The sequence below is a fragment of the Pteropus alecto genome, unplaced genomic scaffold, assembly GCF_000325575.1.
Source record: "Pteropus alecto unplaced genomic scaffold, ASM32557v1 scaffold88, whole genome shotgun sequence".
NCBI classification, from domain to species: Eukaryota; Metazoa; Chordata; class Mammalia; order Chiroptera; family Pteropodidae; genus Pteropus; species Pteropus alecto.
In genome coordinates, this window is record NW_006494611.1 from 12164371 (window position 1) to 12188346 (window position 23976).

General features: G+C 47.8%; 1 protein-coding gene across 1 annotated transcript in view; it reads left to right on the forward strand.

The window, feature by feature from the left end:
- Positions 1 to 23976, forward strand: part of TLL2 (tolloid like 2) — a 119430-nt gene that overhangs the window by 88005 nt on the left and 7449 nt on the right. Inside the window, exons 10-18 of the mRNA XM_006925920.2 lie at positions 1294 to 1396; positions 8172 to 8288; positions 9340 to 9485; positions 9980 to 10175; positions 18335 to 18460; positions 19155 to 19315; positions 19933 to 20113; positions 21418 to 21543; positions 23591 to 23718. Of these exons, the coding sequence (XP_006925982.1) occupies positions 1294 to 1396; positions 8172 to 8288; positions 9340 to 9485; positions 9980 to 10175; positions 18335 to 18460; positions 19155 to 19315; positions 19933 to 20113; positions 21418 to 21543; positions 23591 to 23718 (1284 nt within the window). The remainder of the gene's footprint in view (positions 1 to 1293; positions 1397 to 8171; positions 8289 to 9339; positions 9486 to 9979; positions 10176 to 18334; positions 18461 to 19154; positions 19316 to 19932; positions 20114 to 21417; positions 21544 to 23590; positions 23719 to 23976) is intronic.

A 23976-nucleotide genomic window follows, 5' to 3' on the forward strand; every position in this document is an offset into this window, starting at 1 on the left:
AGAGCAGGACCTGAGAGATGATGGAGCAGGGACATGGTGCACACAGCAGAGAGCCATCTCGAGAGCTGGGGCTAGACAAGCTGCTGCTGTTCAGTGCAGGAAAAGGGCACTTTGCCTGGTGGGGATGGAATGGGGGTGAAGGGGAAGGGAAAACCTGAACTCTGGGCTGTCTGCCCCAGGAGCCCCAAGCTGGAAGGGTTGCAGTGGGAATTAGGGGCCAGTTCATGGGTACAGTGCCTGTTTGTCGACTCTGCAGGGCCACCCAGCTCCCCCGACTGTGTGTGGGGAGGGCCATCCACCGAATGACCTCAGGATGTCCAGAAAAACTGAAACCTTCCTTCCCAGTCCATCTGAACCCCCCAGCTCCCCATCCTTCACTCATCCTCGCCCCCTCCGCCTCCTCATTCCAAACAAACACAGCGACCAAGGCTGTGCTACAGCACGGCCCCCTAAACATGTCCTTGCCTTTGCTCATGTCAGTCCCTCTCACCAGAATGCTGTCTCACCCCGCTTCTCCTCCTGCCAGACCTCCCCTGAGAAGCCTCCTCCAGTATCACCAAGAAGGATTCAGTTCTCTGTTCTTGGGGCTCCCAAACACCCTTTCTGTCCATTCCTCTCTTTTCAGCATTTGTTCCATAGCACTTGACTCATTTGCCCTTCCCCCTTTCTCTGAGCTCCCTAAAGGCAAGAACCCTTCATTGTGATCTTTCCCTCTCAGTTGGCTAACACATACTGGCACACAGTAGGTGTTCAACACACAATGGTCGAATAAATGAGTGAATGAATGAATGAATGAACTGTAGGAAGGCTATTAGACACACCGTGTCTCAGAAGAGTGAGGTCATGGCCGAGGGGACATTGATCACGGAGGTGCTCAGATGCACTCAGGCTAACCCCAGGCCCTTTCGAATGATTGATGATGTTATCAGATCTTTGCGTATCTCTGAACTTCATTGACCCCTTACCTCCTTCCAAATCCCCAGGCTCAAAGCATCCTGGCCCCTCTTTAATGCATCTTGCTTTCTGTAAACCACTCAGTGACTTCAAAAGCTCAAGCTATTCCCCAGACAGAACCAAAGGACCATCTCTTCTTGTTTACTCCCCATCCTGCTTAAGGTTTATTATTTAATGTCATGAGGTTTCCTGTGAGTACGTTTTTTGGGAGGCCACTCCTACTGTGGTCTGAGAGCCCCGTGTGCTAACAGTAACGTGAGAACACTGCTGTGCAAGTTGTGTCTTTGAAAGCTCCCCAGGCTTTGTCGCCGAAACTCACTTTATGCTATCTCTTTACAGATCATCTTAAACTTCACATCCATGGATTTGTTTAAAAGCCGCCTGTGCTGGTACGACTACGTGGAGGTCCGGGATGGTTACTGGAGAAAAGCGCCCCTGTTGGGTGAGTTGCCTTCAGAAGGCCCTGAGAGAAGGGTGATCGGATGTTCCATGTGATGCTATTAATGTTTGGAAGGGTCCATCCAGACGGCAGTCACAGGAAGCTCTCAAGGGTCTGTGTCATTGTAAAACTCTGAACACTCCATTTGGCCACACATGTTAAAAGCTTTTAAAACTGCGAATACCCTTTGACCCAGCAATTCCACTTCTTGGAATTTATCGTAGAGAACTAATTAAGGAAGTGTGCAAAGCTCTAGCTACAGGGATGTTCACTGAAGCAGGAAAAATTGAAAACAATTTACATGTTCAACAGTAGGGGTTAGCTGAATAAATTATGATACATCTTTTCAATGGAAAATGATCCTGCCATTCAAAATCAAGTTGGAGGTGGCTACTTATTGATTCAGAAGGGTATGCCCTGTACGTTGTTACAGAAAAATGGTGTGACAAAATAGCATATGCAGTAGGGTTTCATTTTAACAAAAATACACTTGTATATCTATTATGCAGGCACTGCAGACTCAGATGCCTTCAGAAATAGGGTGTAAATGAGTGAGGTGGGGTTGGCATGACAAAACAAGGAGTGGTGGGGAGTGTAGCAAACTCAACAGTGCGTAGCTCGACCAAAGTTACTCAGAACGAAATTACCCACTTCATTGTGTGGGCTAAATTCACCTGGAAGAAATCATTTTGTGATCTCCAACATTAAATACCAATAAATTGCACACAGTGGTTATTTCAGGATGATGGAGTACTTTTAAAATTTTGTTCTTTTGTTGTTCCTGGTTTAGTTATGTTTTCGAATTTTCCTGCGATGAGCATGTGTTAATTTGGGGAGATGAACAGTGCATGAAGTCCTACACAAAAAGGCTGCGTGGACCTTTGAGTGAGAGGCAGTAGGCAGGTGGCGTTAAGAGAAGGGTCAATTCACTCAGGATCGGTCACCAGAAGAGAGCTCTCTCGTGGGTGACCAGGAAAGATTAATGTTGCCTTGAGGACCAGTGGCTTCAATGACCAGAGAGTGGACATGAGGACTCATTTGGCCCACGAATGACAACCGCAGTGGAAACAGAGAAGCGGATTTACCAGGAGCCACAGGGGAGGGTCTTAGCTGAGAGTGGGCCGTCCTCATTTTTAGAGGGGTCTGTAGGGTGGGCTTCCAGTCTGTAAGTCTAAGCTCTCAGCGAGAACTTGGTCCTTGGCATGGGCAGAAAAGCCACTTGGTTATGCTGCAAATGACTGGCTTGAGAGTGAGCTGCTTTGGGACAGCTGACTGAACATGGAGGCAGGAAAGAAAGGAGAGAGCTAAGCTGGGGCGTTTCACGGCCGGGCCAAGCCCACTTCATATCAGATTCCAGGGTAGGTCGGAAGGGACTGGGACAGAGGCTCTAACTGGACCCATGAGGGCCTGGCAGATATTAGCCTTTGTACAGCCAAGGGGTCTCAGCCAGCTCAGTTACCATCGGGGATAGCACACAAGCTCCCTCTGTCCAGAGGGCCATGGATTTAAAGTCCTAGAGGTACAAACATAGAAATCCATGTCCATGGGTGCTGAGTGGGTGCTGAGTGGGAGCACTAGGTTACCACCACAAGGAGGAATCAGGTAATTAGCGGTCCAGATAAGCAAGCCAAGAAAGTGACCCCCGGGCTGAGCACACACAGGAGTGTGTACACTGCAGGGCAAGTGGGTTATGGCAGGGTGGAGGCTGCCTGCCCTGGATTTCTGCTTCCTGTCTATTATGAGCAGACATGGTGTATGGCAGCTGCCAGAAGGGGGCATGGCTTTAAAGGCAGCACTGACCAGATGTGGCAGAAAGGCAGAGGGTTTCATTCCTGGCAGCAGAGATTCCCAAACCTGGGTGAACACAGCATCAGTCGGGAAGATTTCCAAGAGTACAGATTCCTGGGAGACTACTGAATGGAAGTCCCTACGAGCTGGGTCAGGGAACGATCCTGCCTGCCTGTAGACATGTATGTGAATTTGTCTAGTGCCAAGTACACAGAAAGGGGACTACGAGGGTGCTCATCCAGCGATGGAAAGCGGTTACCTCGGAAAAAGGAAGCACGGAGCTGGTGGGCAGCTTCGTGGTTTGCTCTGCATATGTCTGGATTTTTAAAATCTTTTACAAGAATGCATTCAGGGATTATTCAGATATTATATTATTTTATAATTAAAACTGTAAAAGGAGCTATGTGGGAGGAGTTTCATGAGAACATGGAATCACAGACCCCTCAGCCTGGCAGGGGCTTTAGCGTCACTTATCCCAAACCCTCTTGAGAAAACCATGCTCCCCAAGAAGGCCACACAGCCTGCTAGTGGCTGAGATCAGACCAGAATTGAGCTGTCCTGGTGTTAGGGAGAGGCGACTGCTCAATCTGAGAAGGATCTCCCCCTAGCATTGCTAGATAGGATGCATGATTCCTTGTTTATCCGAAATTCAGATTGACCTGGGCTTCCTGTATTTTTGTTTGCTGAATCTGGCAACCCTATACTCCCCCCGGGGAACATGATAGACTTAGAGGGCTCAGGAGGAGGAAGCTCTGTGCTACTGAAGTTCCCCAGAGAGGGCCAAGGCACGCTCCTGAGAATGGGCACAGGCAGAGGGATTTCCAGTCGCTCCCTTTTCTAGAAACAAGAATTTTCTCACTACAGATCCTGGCATCTCTGGCGGCACTCTCGTGGATTAGATGGGGCTTTTGTGGTTCGTTGTTGTCGGTGATGGTTTGTTTTGTTTGGGGGTTTTTTGGCTTATATTTTACACACTTTTGCAGTGTGTGTGTGTGTGTGTGTGTGTGTGTGTGCCGCAGCCAAGGCATGGCCCGGTGCCTGCAACCGTTCTTCCCCATTCGCAGGAATTCTCCTTTGCCAACTATTTGGCCCGCTCTGATGTTTCCAAATGCAGTTGTTAGTGCACTTTTGTGTTTGGAACGAGTGCATTGTGTGGGCCGAGCTGGTCCCTGGGAGGGGTCAGTGCCATGAAATCTGCCGGGAGGGGGCAGGTCAATGCCCCTTTGGCAGGAGGGAGAGAGGATTAGGGCGGATTGTGAAAGTATGCATCTTGCTCTGAAAAACTGTGCATTGCATATTTTCCCAGGGCAGTGTGTGAAAATCCAGGCATAATGGGCACATAACTTTTTATGAATGAACCCTTTATGACTCCCCATGGAGCCCACTTGTCGTGCCCTCATCTGCATTTCCTCTTCTTGATATCCTTATTAAACTCCTCCTCCAAAGCCAGGAACCAGATTTCGCTTTAGGAATTTGATACCTTTTCTCATGTCCAATTTCTCTCCAGCCTGTTAGTCTTCTTGGAAGGAGGCTGTTTGGGACCCAGGTTTTCACATAGCGATTAAAGGGAAATGCAAGTAGATTGAGAACATTTCACGGCTGGTTAAAGATATCAAATTGGTTTTTCAGTTTCAGGGGTCGTTTATGAGATTGTACCTAACCGGAGGGAAGAAGGTGGCTGCACGGAGAACTCATCCAGTGATCTGAAATACTGTCCTGTTAATTGGATTCCCCTCCCTTATTTCTGCTAAAGGAATGACTCTAACAATGCACTTTTGTATGCAGAACTGTCCTTGAGTATTCTCTACCACCACAATGCACACAAAAGCCCTTTCTCCCCCTTTCCCTGAAATGGGGAGGGAAGTTCAGAAAGGCTAGGCTGGCCAATCAGTGTCGCGTGGCCCCTCTACTGGGGTCCCCTGGGCAGGGACAGCCTCCCAAATGAGCAGAAATGATAGCGTGAGTCAAAGAGCCAAGCCTGGCATCACCACAGCCTTTCTTTATGGCTAAGGCTTTGATCTTCATTCCTCTGTGTCTGATTCCGAACTGGGAGAATGTTTACATTCTCAGAGAGTAGATTTGATGTCTGTTGATCGAAAAGCGTACAGTGTTCAGAATTGCACATTAGATGGAGAAGTTCCTTTTGGTGGTGGTGATGGTCATGAAGAAGGTGAGATTGATGATAAAGGTCAAGATCTCAGACTGCTAAGGTTCAGTTCCTGCTTCTACTTACAACTTGGAGTGTAACTCAACTCAAATTTTTCAGTCTTCAATTTTTTCATAAGTAAGATGAATGATAGCACCTAATTCAGGGGGTCGTGGGGATGCAATTAGATAATCCATGTGAAGTGCTTAGGACAGTGTCTGATAGAAACATACTTAATAAAAATAAGCTTTTATTAGTACTATGACAGTGAAAATGAGAATGTTGAGACACCAGGCAAAGGATAATGTAGAAGATTCTAGATAAGAATTACAAGGTGATTTGGGGAGAGACATTACTTAGAAATAATTTTTAATTTATTCTACCAAGTCTAGCTCTGCCACGGCAATAAACTACATCTTAGTCTGTAACTCCTACCGCCTCCAGAGAACTGAGCGAGGATGGGTTGTCCAGTAGCCTTGGGGTGGAGTGGGTGGTTTGTCACGTCCGGTCGGTTTCTTAGGCAGTCAGACGGTGGCAGTTCCTCTCTGTTTTGGAAACAGTCCCCAGCGGCTGTGATAGCCTAGATTTAAAAGGAGAATTTAGACTTGACCCTTGGGCTAGGTTAAGAAGGAATTCCTTATAAATTGGCATTGTCTAACTGTGGGTTCAGTGTCTCTGTCTCCTCATTGGTAAGCAATACTTCTCCACGCTTATGTTTTGTTTTCCAAGAACGAATTGACACTAATTGGCCATGCCAGAGGAACATTACTGAAAATTTATAGGCTTCTGATGGATTTTCCCTTGCCAAATTCTTGGCAGCCGTTTCAGCTCATCTCACTAAATGTTAAGCTCACCAAATCCGAAAGGCTGCAGGTGGCCAGAATCGGAAGGAAGCAGAGGGAGATTAGCGGCCTCTACTCCTGTGTCTCCCCCAAAGAATATAGGCCACAGTTGGCCATGAGGAAGTTATTTCTCCCCCAGCATTACTCCCCCATTTCTCAGAAAGGCAAAGCAGAGCTAACAACTTCAAGGGATTGATCCAGTATTTAACGTGGTGCTGACAGTAACAGCATCCACTAAATATCTGTTAAATGGATCTTTAAAAAATATATTGAGATATAATTCACATGCCGTGTAACTCACTGATGAAAGTGTTTGAGCCAGTGGTTTTAAGCATGCTCACAGATTTGCACAACTGTCAGTCACCACAGTCAAAGTTAGAACATCTTCATCACCGCCAAAGGAAAACCCATGCCCATTAACAGTCACTCCCATGTCCCCCTTAATGTTAAGTGGATTTTCTGAGTCACTCACACAGTTGGTACTTGTCAGAACCACGACTTCCAGTCCAAATAGGCCTTGACGGGCCTGTGTGGAAAACTAGGCGGTACAGCACAGCCCATCTCCCACCTGCCCCATCCCTGTCCTTGCCCTGGCTACCATTCTTACGTGCCATGAGGGGTCATGTGGCCAAGAATGACCATGCACTGGGAAGACAAGGTCTTCTCCCTTTTCCTCTGTAGAGGATTCAAATTTCAGACCTATGCCCAAGTGTCTAAGAAATACACATTATTTGTATTTTTAAATAACAAAAGTTCAATAACAATTATGAGTTTCTTTCTATCAGGTAGTGGGAATTTAATTTCAGTCAATTTGTATTTTCTTACCCCAGAGTGGGGATGCTGGTGGGGAGCAGACTTTGTGCCAGGACTTGGTAGCAGGGGGAGGCCTCCGTATTGCCATCTTGATGGCGTTGCTGGGAGGTCCTCATTCCTGTCTAGTCTCCAGTCCTCTGTTCATCTAAGTGGCTGCTCTGCCTCCTCCTCGTCTCAACCCTTGGCCAGTTCAGATTGGTGCCAAGTCCTAGAAGACATCCTATGGCTCCCCGATTCCTCTGGGCTATGGGAAAGTCATTTCTATACCCCTCCTAGGAGCCAGGAACCATGTTGCTGCCATCACGCCATGCTTTGCCTGCAGAACTCTGCATGCCTGTCTCCTGGCCTCATGTCTTAACAAATCATGCGGACACTTTCGTTCTGACCCCAGGTGGGCCAGGAGGGTCTTGTTGCCCCTCCAGGCTCTGCAGAGAGTGGGGACGCAGTTATCTGCTTCTCCCAGATCCTTAAACTTAGTCAGTGTCTCTATCATCCTGTCCACCCAGGGTCTCAGCTCAGGGTGGGACAAGGCAAAGGGTCCTTTCGAAGGCCCCAAAGTGCCCTTCCAACCCCTCTCTCCCTAGTCCCCTCACTCCTCCATCCCAGGAATCTAAGACTACGAGGATAGGAAAATGTGCTCTTATTCATTGTGTATTCTTCTAAATCTTTGGTATTCTGACTAGGCTTGTGACATTTGAAAGGCAAGAAGATCTGATTTCTTCATCAGGTGATCTCTGGCATCCCTCTTCTGAGGCCAGGAAGGAGTAATGTCTTTCTAAAGGCATGCCCCAAAGGAGAAGGGTATGTGTATAATAGGAAACACCAAGGCGCGAGACAGTCATCACCACCTCAGACCATTATCACTTCATACCTGAAGCACCTCAGCTAGACCCCGCTGGCAGGAGAGAGGGCGCCTGGGTTATACTCCGGGTACTTCGATTAACTGGAGTCCGGAATTCTCCCGAAGGCAGGTGCATGACTGTGTCCATCCTGCAGCAGGGTCTGTTGCTTGCCCTGAACCACGTTTGATCGTGTGACTGTGTCCATCCTTTCATCCTGTATATGCTGCAGGGGAAGTTGCTGAAGCAGGGTCTGTTGCTTGCCCTGAACCACGTTTGAAGGAACGCTGCGTTTCGCCTGCTTGAGCCCCCTCTGGCTCTCTGCCTGACCGTTCTTTTTCACTTCCCAGGTAGGTTCTGTGGCGATAAAGCCCCGGAGCCCGTCACCTCCACGGACAGCCGGCTCTGGGTGGAGTTTCGGAGCAGCAGCAACATCCTGGGCAAGGGTTTCTTCGCGGTGTATGAAGGTTTGTTTGTTCGTGGTGGAGGAAGCTACCTGGGTAGCTCCTGATATGCCTCTGTCCTTCACATGCAGCCTGCTGTCCCTCTCCCACCCAGGCGTGCGTGGCAGCTGCCACCTAAGGGGCTGGGCTGAGGAACTCATTGTCCTCTTCCTCCACATTCCGGAAGCAGAGGGGCCAGCTGTGCTCACTTTGGGACAGACGTCATCTACCTGTCACCACCTTGCCGAACCCTCATTCCAGTCCAGTGAGGGGTGGTATCAGGGGGTACACAGCCTCTGAATAGCTGTGTGAGCCTGAGCAAAGAATCTAACCTCTCGGAGCCTCTGTTTATTTTATTTGGGAAAAGCGGTCTTTAGACATTGTCAGGGAACTTTCAAATGCATTTCTTGGAAGGGCCTCTGAGGTCACCATGGTGGTTGAGTTGAGGGAACCAACAGGTCTGGGCTCTAGGCAGCTGCCACCAGGGCAATTCTGCTTCTATTTGTTCTATAGGTTTCTCTGTCCAGCTACCTCTGTGCCTCCCGTTCCAAAGGAAACAACTATATAGTTATTAAGGCCCCTTTTGGCCTTAGATTATAATTTTGGAGAGGCCAAAGTTTTGTTTCCACAAAAGAAATAACGTGTGCGCATGTGTGCGTGTGCATACTCACACGTCCCTTTGTACCCGTGGTTCTCTCTCTACCTCTACATGAGCATCACCTGGGGGAACTTCTAAACATCACTGGAGCTCCGAGCTATCCCAGGCCCACTTCAGTCAGAATGTATGGGAATGTGGCCCCAGCTTCCATAGCTCAAAAGATCTTCCAGGGGATTTTGATGCACAGCAAAGGTAGAGAACCACTGCTCTGCATGATTATTTTCTGTATATGAAAAAAACTCAGAGTTGCAAACAAACGAAATTATGCCTTTCTGAAGGCCCAGTGTTGGTTGGTTGGAAACGAAAGTGTTGGCAAGTGGAGTCACCTAGTGGTGGTAAGTGGCCAGCTTCCTTCGTGAGACAGGGATCCCCCACTTTTCTCTTCCTAAAGCTGGTTCTCTGGTTTTCTTTCTAAAGCTACGTGTGGGGGAGACATTAACAAAGACACAGGTCAGATTCAATCTCCCAACTACCCGGATGACTACAGACCTTCCAAGGAATGTGTTTGGAGAATTACAGTTTCAGAGGGCTTTCACGTGGGGCTGACCTTCCAGGCTTTTGAGGTAAGTGCTTTGCAGATGGTCTTTCCAAGGAGGAAGTAACTGCCATCTTTTGCAAGACACTCTCTGATCTAGAAAGATGGGTTTCCATATTTTGGTTGAAAACAAGAAGCTAAGAGGCCATTTCAAGCTCGTGGTGCGTTATACCCAGATGTCTGGTATCCAAACCTTTGCAGACTTTGAAATCGCATCTGCCACCTTTCTCAAGGCTGCTAGAGAGGATGAGGGAATAATCGAAGTGAAAATCTGGGATGGGATCCCGGGAAGTTTTGTAGAATCATTCTTCCCCATTTATCGTCTTTTAGTATCTCTGCAGCTTGATTTGCCCTTGACTTCTGCAAGTAGGAGGGAGGTGGCTTGGAGAAGCTGGCCACACTTGGGTCCTTTGGCCTCTTGGTTAGATTTTTCAGAGTGATATTGAGGTTCCCTTCTTAAATCAAAACCTTTAAGGCCAAGCCATTTGTCGTCTTCCATGTTGCCTCTGTTTCTCCATTTAGATCGAAAGGCATGACAGCTGTGCATATGACTACCTGGAAATCCGCGATGGCCTCACAGAGGAGAGCACCCTGATTGGCCAACTTTGTGGCTATGAGAAGCCAGAGGATGTGAAATCGAGCTCTAACAGAATGTGGATGAAGTTTGTGTCTGATGGCTCTATCAATAAAGCGGGCTTTGCAGCCAATTTTTTCAAGGGTATGAATTAGCAGTTGTTTCCATTTTTAGTCGCAGAAAGAGATATTGCTCCCTGGCTTAAGAATCACAAAATTCAGTATAGAACCTCAGCACTAACTGAGGCTGCCTGCAGGAAGGAGGCAGCGGCCCATTTTAGGACTGTGCTGGGGCCCCCAGCAGAGTTCACGGCCGACTCGGGAACAGGCTCAGCCTTGGCTTCTACGTGGCAGAAAGTTCTGCTACTGTCCTTGGAAATGAGATTTAAGTTTAATTAGATAAACTTACAAGGTCAACTTAGTGAACCTTCGTGAAACTGGACATTGAAAATAAATATTTGTATAGTCGCTAGTGATAATTGAACACCTACTATATGTCAGGAACAAGGTGCTTGATTTACACAATGACATTTCATTTCCAAAATAACCCTTTGAGTTCAGTTTGGATCACGTTTGATCAGTGTTGAGAAGGGCTGCTCAGGGTCAAAAATCCAAACACAGTGAGTGTGACTCCTAAGCTCAGACTCTTTCTCCATTGCGTTGCATTACCTGACGTAGGCCAGAGAGGCAACCCAGGCCTTCAGCTCCTGATGCATCGGCCCCTAGCCTACAACTGGGTGAGGGTAGAGAGGAGAGTGAGGGGTTGGTGCTCGGGGAACAAACCTCCATGTTGCCTTAGGGACCAAGTGCCCTACAGAGTCTTGATGAAACCAGACCCAGAATGATATGGGAAGACCAGCATTCCTGGCCCTAGCACAGCAGGCTTCCCGGGATTCCTTTGAATGGGTAGGTCTTTCTTCTTTGTTCTCAGGGCCCTGGCAGCTCCTCAGACCACACCCTATACGGGAATATTGGGTATTCCCCAGTGCATTGTGACTGGGCACCAACAGCACACTAGCAGCCACTGCATAGAGATGTCCAATCTGCAACTGAGGCTCTTTGGTTAGTGGCAGCGCTCACACCCAGGAGAATGCTGCTTTTCCTTCCTTGTCTCTCCTCCCAGGATTCCTGGCTGTACCAACCTAGAAATCCTGATCCCTTCCTTACCCCCGTCTCCCCACTCACCCCCTCTCAGCCCCTTTCCTCAGGTTCTTCATGAGCAGGAGGGTGTCAGAAGAACCCACTTGCATCCGTGTGACCCTGAGCAGGCAGGCATTTGTCCTTATTGAAGCCTCAGCTTTCCTTTCTATAAAATGGAGGGGATGGGGGAGTAAATCTGCCCATTTTACCTAACCAGTTTTGAAGCCCCAATGATATGATGGCTGTGGAGACACTTTATAAGCCGAAATGTGCCACACAAGCATGGGAGATTATTCTTTTTTTCTCTCTTGAGGCATCTGAGGAGAGCAGAACCCAAGTAGGAATAACAATTATAATTCTCTGAATCCAAGTAGGAATAACAATTATAATTCTCTGAATAACAATTATAATTCTCTGGTGACAAAACTTACTTCTTTCTCAAGCCAAAAAGCCAGGCTACAGTAAGTGTATTTCAAACGTAGGTCAACTAGTAGCAGGAAGGACATGACAGTCTTGGTTGAGATGCCTGGAAGTTCACAGCCCCTGCTCTGCCCTGGCCCAGACCGGATGTGACTTAGCAGCAGCAACACTGTCTGGGCCTTGGGCAAGTTACAGAACCTCTCTGAGCCCCAGTCCTTCCACTTACAGAAATAGTAACTACCAGGTTATTGCAGAGTTGTCAGGAAAAAATGAAATAGCATAAGTGAATACACATGGTATAACGTTTAGTCCCATTAATTTTCTTTGCTTAGAAAGGCGTCTTTGAGATGGTTATTTTTCTCTCCGGAAAAAAATGACATGACAATTTCTCCTTTCTGTTGCCATGTATCAGTTTCTTCTTGCCACTGTAACAAATTACCACAAACTTGGTGGCTTAAATCTGTTGCCATGTATCAGTTTCTTGTTGCCGCTGTAACAAATTACCGCAAACTTGGTGGCTTAAAACAACACAAATTTATTATCTTATGTTTCTGGAGGTCAGATTTTCTTGCCATTTCCAGCTTCTAGAGGAGGCCCCTAGCGGAGGCTCATGGTGCCCTTCCATCTTCAAGCCAGCGTGATAGGCAGTTGAGTCTTTCGCAAGCTGTGTCACTGACTCCTGCTCCCATCGCCACATTCCTTGTTCTGACGAAACTCCTCCTCCCTCTTTCAGTTGTAAGGACCCCTGTAGTTACACTGCGCCCACCTAGACAACCCATGACAATCTCCCATTTCAAGATCTTTGATTTCATCACATCTGCCAAGTCCTTTTTGCCATGTCAGGTAAAGACTCACTGGTTTCAGGGACTACATCATAGGCAGCTTTGGGAGGCCTTATTTTGTTTACCACAGGTCCCAAATGATTATGAGGTTTTATTCTAATTCTCCTGTTTGTTTTCTTCCCTGACTTCTACTCCCAGGTCTATCTATTAGGTATTGGGACTTCTTTCCAGTGAGATAACTGGTAACCAGGTGGCACCCATCCACCCATACCTCATACCTAGTTCTGCTGATAATTAGCGATACACATATTTGAGAGGACCAGCTAAAGCTGGAGATTAGTGTTGCCAGATTTAGAAAAAACAAAAACAAAAACAGTTTGCCCAGTTAAATTTGAATTTCAAGTGAAGAATGATTTTTCAGTATAAGCATGTCCCAAATATTACATACCATGCTAGGAAATGATTGGTCATTCATCTTAGATTCAAATTTAATTGAGCTTTCTGCATTTTGTGGCAACCCTACTGGAGATGTCGGGGTAATGGAAAGGAGTATTTCTCTCTATGATGCTAAGATGGTTTGTAAGGACTGAGTTGAAAGCCATGGCAGACTCTCAGTAACATGATAACCATCTCCCTTGGCTGGTTAGATCTCATCTTCTCCCTCCTCCCCATTTAACACTCATTCAGCAGTCATCAAACATGTGTCAGGTGCTGTGCTGGGGGCTGTGGACACAAAGGAAAACACAGTCATTGTTTTCAGGAGCTCAAGGCGGTGAAGGAGACCTGTGGATGATATTGCTGGAGGTGTGGACCTGGGAGGAAGCCAGGAGACCTTCAGACTCAGCCAGTGGGGTGGGGTCAGGTTACCCAGCCTGCTACTTCAAGGGCATTTCAATTTGCAAACAATCCGTTTAAATGCCCATAAAGGTGTTAATTGAATATGGGGTGGGGCAGCTTGACATCTTTTTTTTGTCAAGTTGGATGACCTTGACCCTGAATCTTAAAAGAGGAAACTGGACTAGTAGAAACCTCATTGGGACTTACAAAGGGTGAAGAAAAGACATCTCGTGAGTCTGCTAGAAACTCCATTAGTTCTCTGACTTTATCTTCAGAGCATCCCCTTGGTAGGCATTATTATTACCCCCATGTTCAAACTGAGGAAACGAAACTGAAGTTCTAAGGTGGCAGAGCTAGAGCTACACCCTGGATTTGTAGGACTCCAACAGGGCACTCCCTATCCATGACGGAGACCTAAAAGCCATAGGCTAGTACAGTGAAGGAATTTTAATTTTTCATTCATGTTTGTGATTTGATTCTGATACTTTGTCACCTTTCTGCCTCCTTGATACCATGAGAGCATAGAGAAAAGGGCCTGGATTTAGCATTGGAAGTTCAGGTTCTAGTCCTGCCCACATTTCTAACTAGCTGTTGATTCTCAGGCGGCCAATTCTTCTTTCTTTTCTTTTTTTTTTAAGTGAGGCAACCCTTGGTTGACCTATAGATTGCAAGGACCTTGTCAGCTTACAATCCCTTGTTTTTTTTGAAATTTTTTATGCCTATAGGACCTGGTCTTGCTAGGTGGTCTCTCATCCATGTACTAACCAGGCCAGACCTTGCTTTGCTTCCGAGATCAGATGGGATTGGGCTTGTTCAGGGTAGCATGACCATAGACCAGTTCTTATTTCTGAGACTGGATTATACCTGCTTTGTTCTTCACTCTGTTCCCAGTGCCTGGCCTGCAGTGGGCTCAATAAACACTTGCTAGGCAATGAATGTATGGATGAATGAATGGATGAGGCTCAGATTCCTCATTTGTGGATTGGGCATCCTGCTACCTGCTCTGCCTACATTTTGGGGTTCCCATGATGATAAATAAAGCAGAGACCACAGTCTAGAGCTGAGTTGTCCAACAGAAATAGGAAGCGAGTCACAAATGTGAGCCATATGTATAATTTTAAACGTTCTATCAGCCACGTTAACCAGCCCCCACCCTTCCAAAACCTCAAAACAATACCAGGTCAAATTAATTTTAATGATATATTTAACCCAATGTATCAAAAATACTGTCATTTTAATATATAATTAATATGTACAATATTAATGACCTATTTTATGGAGTTTTTTCATACTAAGTCTTGGAAATCCAGTGTGTTTTATACTCATAGCACACCGTTGTTTAGACTAGCTGCATTTCAAATGTTAGACAATCATACAGGGCTGGCACCTACCATGTCAGTCAGCGCAGGTTTAGAGACTGTGCACAGTCAGCTTCTTTGCCCAGTCTTTATCCAAGAAGCCATAAGTAGGATGTCCTGTGAACACACACAGTGCCCACTGCGTGTGTCAGGACTTCTCCAGTGAAAGAAACTAGAAGAGCAACTACAAAGGCCACGAAGAAGAATTGGACCGAGTCAAAGAAGCTCTTGCCTTGCTGCCAGTTGGCAAGAGGTTCTGCTCAGGGTCCAGCTGGCGCAAGGCACTGACCAGGGTGCCAACTGGCCTCTGTATTCCTCTCCCGGTGCCAGATGGCAATCCCTCGCAGGGGCTGCTGGCTGAAGAGCCCGCAGAGCGCCTCACATCTCTGGATATTTTCGATATTGGGAGCATTTGAGGGTTGGTAGGGCCATGTTGGTCACACGCTTTCCACAAAAGTATATGAGGATTTCCATCTTGACCCCCACTCTCCACTGTCCCATTGCCGATGGACCACCATGGATGTTTAATGAGGAAGAGTGGCATCTTTCAAGGTACTTCAGAACCTCAGGGATGGGCCCTGCCTTCTCTTTCCTTAACCCTCTTTGAAACAATTTTTGGGACCTTACCTGAGTCATCTCATTAACTAACCGCAGAATGGTTTGTTCTTTCACTAATACCACTTGGAGAAGGCAAAGTTTCAGCTACCTCTCCCACCCCCCATTCTCTCCCAGGTTTTTTGGCAGGCTTAGCTTTGGCCACTGTAGCCCAGAGCAAGCATGCACTCATGGGCTTGGAGCCGTTGCTACTTCACTGCAGTGTGGAGGTGATGCGGAGGACATTCAGGCTCCCACTGAAAGCACGCCATCCATCCCAGCTGGAGCAGCATTGGAAATGGCCAAACAGGCCGCTGCTTTTGCTGAAGAGAGCTCAGGTGTAGATACATCTTTCACTTACCTTCCTGGGCCAAACGCCCTATCCTTTTAGTCTCTGAGGGAACTGTATTCTCTTTGCTTTAGGCTCAAATCTATTCTACCAGCCTCCCTCCCTCCTACCTGGCTAAGACGGCATCAGGAGACTTATTCATCTGTGGTCCTTCCTTTCTTGCCTGTGATATATGTGTGTCCTGCCCATAATCATAGCATCTTCTGGCATCAGAGTCTCCTCCCACCCCACCCCCATTGTGGTCCTTCATTCATCTTAGTCTGTTTTGATAGGCTTTCCCCTAGTTCCTTTCTGCCCTCCCCGCTGTGCCCACCAGCCAGTTTCTTGGCTCTGCTGTGCTGCCCTCCTGCCCATTTAGTCTTTATGGGTCCATCTTTGATGCATTTTCCTTCATCTGTTCCTTCCTTGTCTCCCTCCCCTCCTCAGGCCTGCGCTACTCCACTCTCACCTGATTCAGGTATGCCCAGATAACCTGATTCTTTTCACTATCCTCATTGTTGTGTGTCTCCGCCCATAGAAATTTCAACCCCCCTGTTGTCTATAGTGATAGTCACTCTGTACTGACTATATATCTATATGGTACTTCACACACATCATTTTCAATCACCACAATCCTAAAAGCAGATTATTATTATTCTCATTTTATTTATTTTATTTTTTATTATTATTTATGCCTACAGCACTTGGTCTTCCTAGGTGATCTCCCATCCAAGTACTAAATAGGCCCGACCCTGCTTAGCTTCCGAGATCAGATATCGGACTTGTTCAGGGTGGCATGGCTATAAGCCATGGACTATGGCTCCACTGGGGCGCAAACCCAGGACCTTCTACGCGTAAACTGCTACACTATGGAACCATATCCTTATTCTCATTTTAAAACAGGAGGAAGGCTCAGAGAGGTTGAATCACCTGATTTGTTGTGGGAAGATCCACTGGTGGATCCGACCCAGGTGTGTCTGGCTCACTCTAAAGCCTGGACTCTCTCCATTTCTCCTCATCATTTATTCTCCTCTTAGACTTTCTAGTAAATGTTGAAGAAAGTACTTTGCATACTGAAAAGTGATAAATAATTGAAGGATTGTGACTATACAATACTTAATACATTTAACCATAATTAATACATCGATTTGAGGCTATGGACAACTTCGACCCCTGCGTAGAGCATGTGTCCCCAACCCAGTCTCCCCTGTTGCCCAACTTATTCAAGCTTTTGTTGAGTCCAAGATCACAGCAGTCTTAGAGTTAGCTGTGGTTACTATCCATTACATGAAATGATGGGATATTTGCAAACTGTCCTTTACCCAGTGAAGAGCAGTATGGTTGATGAGTAGGTTGTGCATCTTAAAGAAGGAAGATTGGAAAGAAATGGGTTTATTTGAGCTGCAAAAGGGCAAGAGTGGAGGGAGACATTCTGATTGAAGGGTTTGGGTTTTCTGGAGGACCAACGGGTTGGAAGTTGCAAGGAGTCAGAATTTTGACAATTCAAATTGCAAAGGACAAGAAATACCTTGGAAAAGCAGTGAGAGCCCTCTTTCTGGGTGTTTTCATGCCGAGTCTGAAAAGCCATCTATCAGAAGTGTTATTTAAAGGGTCCTTGCTTAGAAGGAAGGACTGGAGATCTTTTCAAGGCTTTACCAATGAAGTCGAAGATGGCCTGATTTATTTTATGTGCAATATGGTCTTTCAGGATTCTGTGGACAACTCGGTGCTTGCTCTATTTGTACCTTTCGTGGTGTTAAGAACCATCGATATTTTCTTCCCCCTGCCCCAACTCTTCCTTCTCCCTAGATTGGACTTTTTTTTTTTTTTAAAGATGTCTCAGTGTTCAGATGTCCCTTCACTAGTCTCTCCAACTCAGTTAGGCCACAACTTGCATGGTGTCTTTTAAGGATAGATGTATCACAGTTTGATAACAGAAAATAATGATTTTTTTCCCTTTCATTTCTGATATACTACTTGGAGATGCCCAATGCCTGAAAAAATAATTTTTTTAAAATTTTTCTTCAGTAGTGCCTGGGTTGACTTGTCCAGGAAGATTCTCCAATGATCCCTTGTTCTTTTTCTGGACAGTGCTCCTGGTGTCCCACTTGCTGTTATTAATTGCCCCCAAACACATCACTAGACACAATTGGTGCTGAATCCCATCCGGCTCCCCTGATGACTCAGTCTCCCCATGGCCTCTTCCTGCATTTTCTCCTGAGCATTGGCTAACCTGAAAGTCCAGTGATTTCTCTAATCTTGAAGATCTCTCTGTGCGTACCTCTTCAGATTATTTATAAGAATGCTAAGTCACAGGTTCTTGTTCTCTCTCTAGGGAATACTTACGCATCTTCATCTATGAATTTGTCCCTTTGTCCTTGCCCTTTATTTAATATCCTTGAGAAGTTCCGTATTTGGGGGTATTGGAGGCAATTATGGCACTGAAATTGGAGGCAATTTTATGGCACTGAAATTGGTTCAGTCTTTGGTGTGGAAACCTTGAGCTTTTTTAAAATCACAAAGGAATACAGCTAACCGAACCCTTCCAAGAATGAAATTGTTCAGGCCTGATCTCTCTTCAGCGGAGCCCCGCTCTGGCTAGCAAGTCACTCTTGTTGTGTTCTCAAGATCCCACCCTTTACTGTAGCTGCTGCCGGGTTCTGAGATGTGGACATAGAACTCCTTGGGAGGGGGACATGGGACTCCTTGGGAGGTGGTCCCCAGGAGCCATTCTTGTTCTTGGAGGACACTTGCTGGCGACTCCGGGATGTGGACTGTGACTGTGTTGGGGAATGGACTAGGCAGCTTTGTGATGATTTAACGGAGGTCACCTTTTCCCCAACAGAGGTGGATGAGTGTTCCTGGCCAGATCATGGTGGGTGTGAGCAGCGCTGCATGAACACTCTGGGTAGCTACAAGTGCGCGTGTAATCCTGGCTATGAGCTGGCCGCCAATAAGAAGACGTGTGAAGGTTGGTGTTGGACACGCCATGTTGGAATCGGAGGGGATGGGGGACGAGCCTTAGGGGACGTGGGGCAGAGATGGGGTGCTAGTTAGTTGTGAAGTAACAACAGACAGCTGCAGTGGATGATCAGAGGGAGAAACAACTCTATAAATTCACAAATGTGAAAGGACTGCCCACATTACATGGACTCCACCCTAGAAAGTGAAACTAGAACCGTGGATTATTTTCTTCTGTAACTGTGAAAATTCACATGATTATTAATGTAGGAAATAAAAGCAAAGAAAAACCACGAGCACTTTGGTATGACTCAACTAATAACCATTTCATTCACTTCATTTCTACCTGGCTAGTGTTTCCCTTCCTTATCCACCTGTGTGACTCCATTTGTTATGTAAACCAGGTACATTGCATAGCTTGGTGCAAACATTTCTGATTCTTCTTCGGGCTATGCCAACTGGGTGACAGGTCAGTACAAATGCATCATCGTCATCTTTGAAAGCAGTCATGACCTATCTTCAACTTTGTCCCTCCAAATCTTCCGTTGAAACAGGCTAGAAGAAAGGACGTTGAATTAATCAGTTCAGGTTGTCTAACTTTTTTTATTATTATTAAAGAACAGCAGGGCTTATTGCCGCTGGGGGAAAATCGCAGTCACTCGGAACGAACACCAAATGAACCTCACTTCTGTTTCCCCGTGCAGTGGCCTGTGGCGGTTTCATTACCAAGCTGAACGGAACCATCAGCAGCCCTGGGTGGCCGAAGGAGTACCCTACCAACAAAAACTGTGTCTGGCAGGTGGTGGCTCCCACTCAGTACCGGATCTCCCTTCAGTTTGAAGTGTTTGAACTGGAAGGCAATGATGTAGGTTTTGCACTCTTGATTGGGGATTGTGTTAGGATGTGGCTCTGGATTGGGCGAGGGGTCAGCAGGCAGGGAGGTGGCGTCCTCGGATCATGACATCTTAGCTGGGAGGGAACTGAGGGATGTTTGCCGCAGTGGTTTTTAGCTGCACATCCTCCGCAGGTAGAGTGCTTGGGTCCTCTTGTCACTGCTAAATCCAAGGAGAATCCGGACAAGAGTGGAGAAGGCGGGTCTTGGGGGCCGGAGGTGGTCTGGACAGGAACGTCCCCTGGGTGAGGAATCTGGGGGTTAGTATCCACCTGAGGGGAATGGAGAGGGCAAGGTGCAGCTGGGGACCAGGATGGTATAAGCATCCCTTGGGCAGTGGTCACAGGGTGAGCAAGTCAGCCCAGGCCCAGGCAGAACCCTGCCGCAGAGCGTGGGTGGGAAGGTGGCATGTCGGCCTCTCTACCTGCAGGGGCCCTGGTAGGAGTCAAGGCGACCCACCCCGCTGGACCTGGCTGAGCCCATCTGGCCACCTGGCAGGGTTTAGCTCTCAGGAAGGGGTCCCGCAGTGCACAGGGGCAGGGGTGGCGATGCGGGGACTCCAGGCAGCTCCCGGTGGTGCTCCCTTGCAGGTCTGTAAGTACGACTTCCTGGAGGTGCGCAGCGGCCTGTCGCCCGACGCCAGGCTGCACGGCAGGTTCTGCGGCTCCGAGACGCCCGAGGTCATCACCTCGCAGAGCAACAACATGCGCGTGGAGTTCAAGTCAGACAACACGGTCTCCAAACGTGGCTTCCGGGCCCACTTCTTCTCAGGTGCGCAGGTTTCCGGCGAGGCCACAGCGCTGAGGGCAACACGGCTTTGCGGGCTCCGAGCCTCTGGAGCACCTGCCCACCCCTCTCTGCCACCTGCCCTGACCTTATGGTATTTCCCTAACAAATTACCACCAACTGGGGGCCTCAGAGCAACAGAATTGTGTTCTCTCCCAGTTCTGGAGGCCAGATGTCTGACGTCAGGGTGTCAGCAGGACTGTGTACTCTAAAGGCTCTGGGAAGGTCCCTTCCATGTCTCTTCCTAGCCTGTGGTTTCAGTGCTTCGGGGTTGGGTGGGCTTCATCTCTTAATTCTTTAGGTGTTCTCCAAGGATTCTTAGTCTTCCTCATGAAATAAGAGGGTGAAACTAAAATACAAAGTGTCCAGTGGCACATTAGCCGCCGTGGGCATAGGATACAGAGGAGGAAGACACCTAGACCCCTGAAGCTACCCCGGTGGGGAGTCAGGACGGAGGCGGGTCCTCCCGCTATTACAGGAAGAAGTTGGCTTAGGAGAGGGACGCGTACTGCCCTGGCTTGTTCTACAAGCACCATAACGGTAACGCCAGCTGACACTTGAGTTCATACATAATGATAAATAAAAGCTAACGCTTACTCCGAGGTGGACACTGTTCTAGAGGCTTTCCCCGTACTGATTCATTCCGTCCTCTCGGCAACCCTTCGAGGTGAGGATACTGTTATTGACTCTACTTTAGAGGTGAGGCAACTGAGGCACTGAGGTCGAGGTCGAGGTCAAGGACTGCCCAAGGTCACAATGGCTGGCAGTTGTGGAGTAGGCTGTCATTCACTTACCCATTCTTAGGCAGGAGGTGGCTTGGGGCCCTGACCTCTGGGGCTTGCTCACTGAGTGACCTTGGGCAGATTAGCATTCTCAGCCTCAAGTTTCCTTACCTGTAAAATGGAGGCACAGGAACCCATCTCCTAACGGTGTGTAAGAATTAACTTCAATAAGGTACAGAAAGTGCTTGGGGCGGTGCCCATTGCGTAGTAAATACACAATACGTGGTGGTTATTTTTATTATCGTTACTATTATTAGCCTCTCCTTTAAGGAGCTCTGTTTCTGGCGGGGATCGGGGGTGGGGAACATATATGTACATTAAAGTGCTTTAGGAGCATGGGGAGTTTGATATATACCAGGGCCACGTAATCTACAACAAAAGCTGCCTTCCCCCATGCCCAGTGAAGGGAGGCTCCCTAGTGGAGGGTACTTTTCGTCAGGGTTCTGAGTCAAGAGGGATCATCCCAAGTCGGCGGTTCCCCTAAGAAGAGTCTGTTGATCTCCCCAGACAAGGACGAGTGTGCCAAGGACAACGGCGGGTGCCAGCATGAGTGTGTCAACACGTTTGGGAGCTACCTGTGCCGGTGCAGGAATGGCTACCAGCTCCATGAGAATGGACACGATTGTAAAGAAGGTGAGGCTGGGCTGAGGCTGGAGGTTCGGGCTAACTTGGCTGGTGTGTCAGAGTGAGAGTGAGGGACCCTTCCTCCCCACTTGCCACCTCCTGAGCCCCCGAGACTGGGCATCTTCCTTCCCTCATCCTGCCCTCCCTGAAGTGCGATTTTACCCAGGGTGCGTACAGGCCCTCAGGTGCTCTCCTGGAGGCACTGCAGTGGTTAAGCTCCCATGCTCCAGAATCAAACTACCTAGATTTAAATCCTAGCTCTGCTACTTACTAGCTGTGTGACTTTGGAATTGTTACTTAACCTCTCTGAGCCTCAATTTCCTTTTCTGTTTATAAAGATCTAAGCATACCCCCCTCTTAAAGTTTTTCTGAGGATTAAATGAGAGAATACCTAGAAAGTATTTCAGACAGTCTGACACATATTAAGCACTTGAAATGTTAATAAATACCAGCTATCTATGTCATCATATTAGTTACCGTATGTGCAGTTCTAATAATAAAATAGAATTGGGAAGACTTTGCTTCCTGCTCTATTTACGATTGGGAGTTCTTCAAAGCCAAATGGCTTTGAATGTCCAGTCATTGTGGGAAAGGGCTTCCTCTGTTCTCACCCCACCCTGCAAAGGGAGTTTGAACCTTTCTGATACACCCACAGGCCTCCAGGCCTTGGCCCCAACCACAGAGCCAAGTAGGTGAGGGTTAAACATTTCGGAGTTAGGAGATTTGGCTGGGGTGCACAGAGTCTGCTCAGGGCCTTCCTGGAATATTTCAGGAAGAGCTAAGACATCTTTAAAAGCAGATGCTGCTTCTCCTCCAAGCCCGGCCCTGTGACACAGACGAGGGTGGTCATGGGTTGAGTTGGGAGGCGGGTTGGAATAACTTGGATGGAACTGCAATTCTGGAATTCAAAAAATTGTTGTCAAGTCCCCATGAGCGGGGCTGGAGCCAAAACAAAGCTGGCCTCCTTTGGTGTGGGGGAGGCCAGGAAGAAGACACGCTCCACTAAGATCCCACCAGCTGAACGGTGGCTGCCTTCCTATGGGTTTCCCCGGGGGACAGGGGTGCAGGAATAAATGCCCTAGGTGCTGATCCCGGCCCCCGTTGTCACCTGTCCTCTGTGTAGCTGCAAAGCGGAGGCAGCAAAGAGCAGCAGAAACCTCTCTGAAGCAAGCACTTCACCCTCCCTCTTCGTCTGCCCCCTCCAGCTCCCTCGGCCTGAATCCACGGTGGTACAAGGTCCACCTCCTCAACTCCCTCTCTTTCCCCGTCAGTATGGTGAAAGCAGACCCAGGTTTGAGTCCCGACTCCACCCCTTACCAGCAAGTCACTTACCCACTCTAAACTTATTTTCTCATTTGGAAAGTGGGAAGGATAAAACAAGACGATGCATTCAAAATGCTTGGCACAGTGCCCAACGCAGAGGAAGACAAATTCTAATGATTGGCCAAAATGCTACTCAACGAGCAAGTCAGGGGCCACTCTTCACTAATAACACTGTCACCAGGGCAACATCTGTAGCCTCCAAATGAAACTGCTTGGAAAAACTACAAGAAGTATGTAGACGAAGGCTTAGTGTTGAAGATCCTTGCCTGCACTTGCTAAGCCTCTCACATGTATGATCTCATTTAATCCACATTCGCCCCCTATGAGGTGGGTAACCCTTTACAATTATGGACATCAAGACTTATGTAAGTGCCCAACGTCCCACTGCTCGAAGGTGGCGGAACCAAGACTTGAGCCACGGTCCATCTGACTGACCCCAGTGCCTGTGCTCCCAAGCACGAATTCTGCCATATTCCCAGTGATAACCACGATGTGAATAGTCACAGTAAGAAAGATGACCTGGCTCCAGAGCCACCGCCAGGAAGGCAGCAGCCAAATAAATCAGCACATCTCTGAGCTAGATGACATTTGATTCAGGCTGACCCCTAAATCAACATTTGCTAATGACCATGTGACAAATAAGAGCGAGGGGAGGAGACTCTCTTAGAAAGCCTCCTAGGAGGCCCACAAGTGAATTACCTCTCTCTCTGCCTGTGTCTCCCATCACCCCCAGCTGGCTGTGCGCACAAGATCAGCAATGCAGAGGGGACTCTGGCGAGCCCCAACTGGCCTGACAAATACCCCAGCCGGAGAGAGTGCACCTGGAACATCTCTTCAACTGCAGGCCACAGGGTGAAACTCGTGAGTCATGTTCATAGTTTATGGACAACAGGGACCTTGGTGTCAGACAGATACGGGTCTGAGTCTCTGCTCTGCCACTCCTCGCTCTGAAGCTGGGGTACTCAACATTTCCAGGACTCAGTTTCATGGTCTGAAAAATGAGGGTGCTACCTCATGGAGCTGTTGCGCAGATTAAAAGGGAGGCTACACGGGAAGCCCTCAGCACAGGGTGGTGGGTGAGAAAAGCTCTAAATAGCACCCACTTACAGTGGTACAATG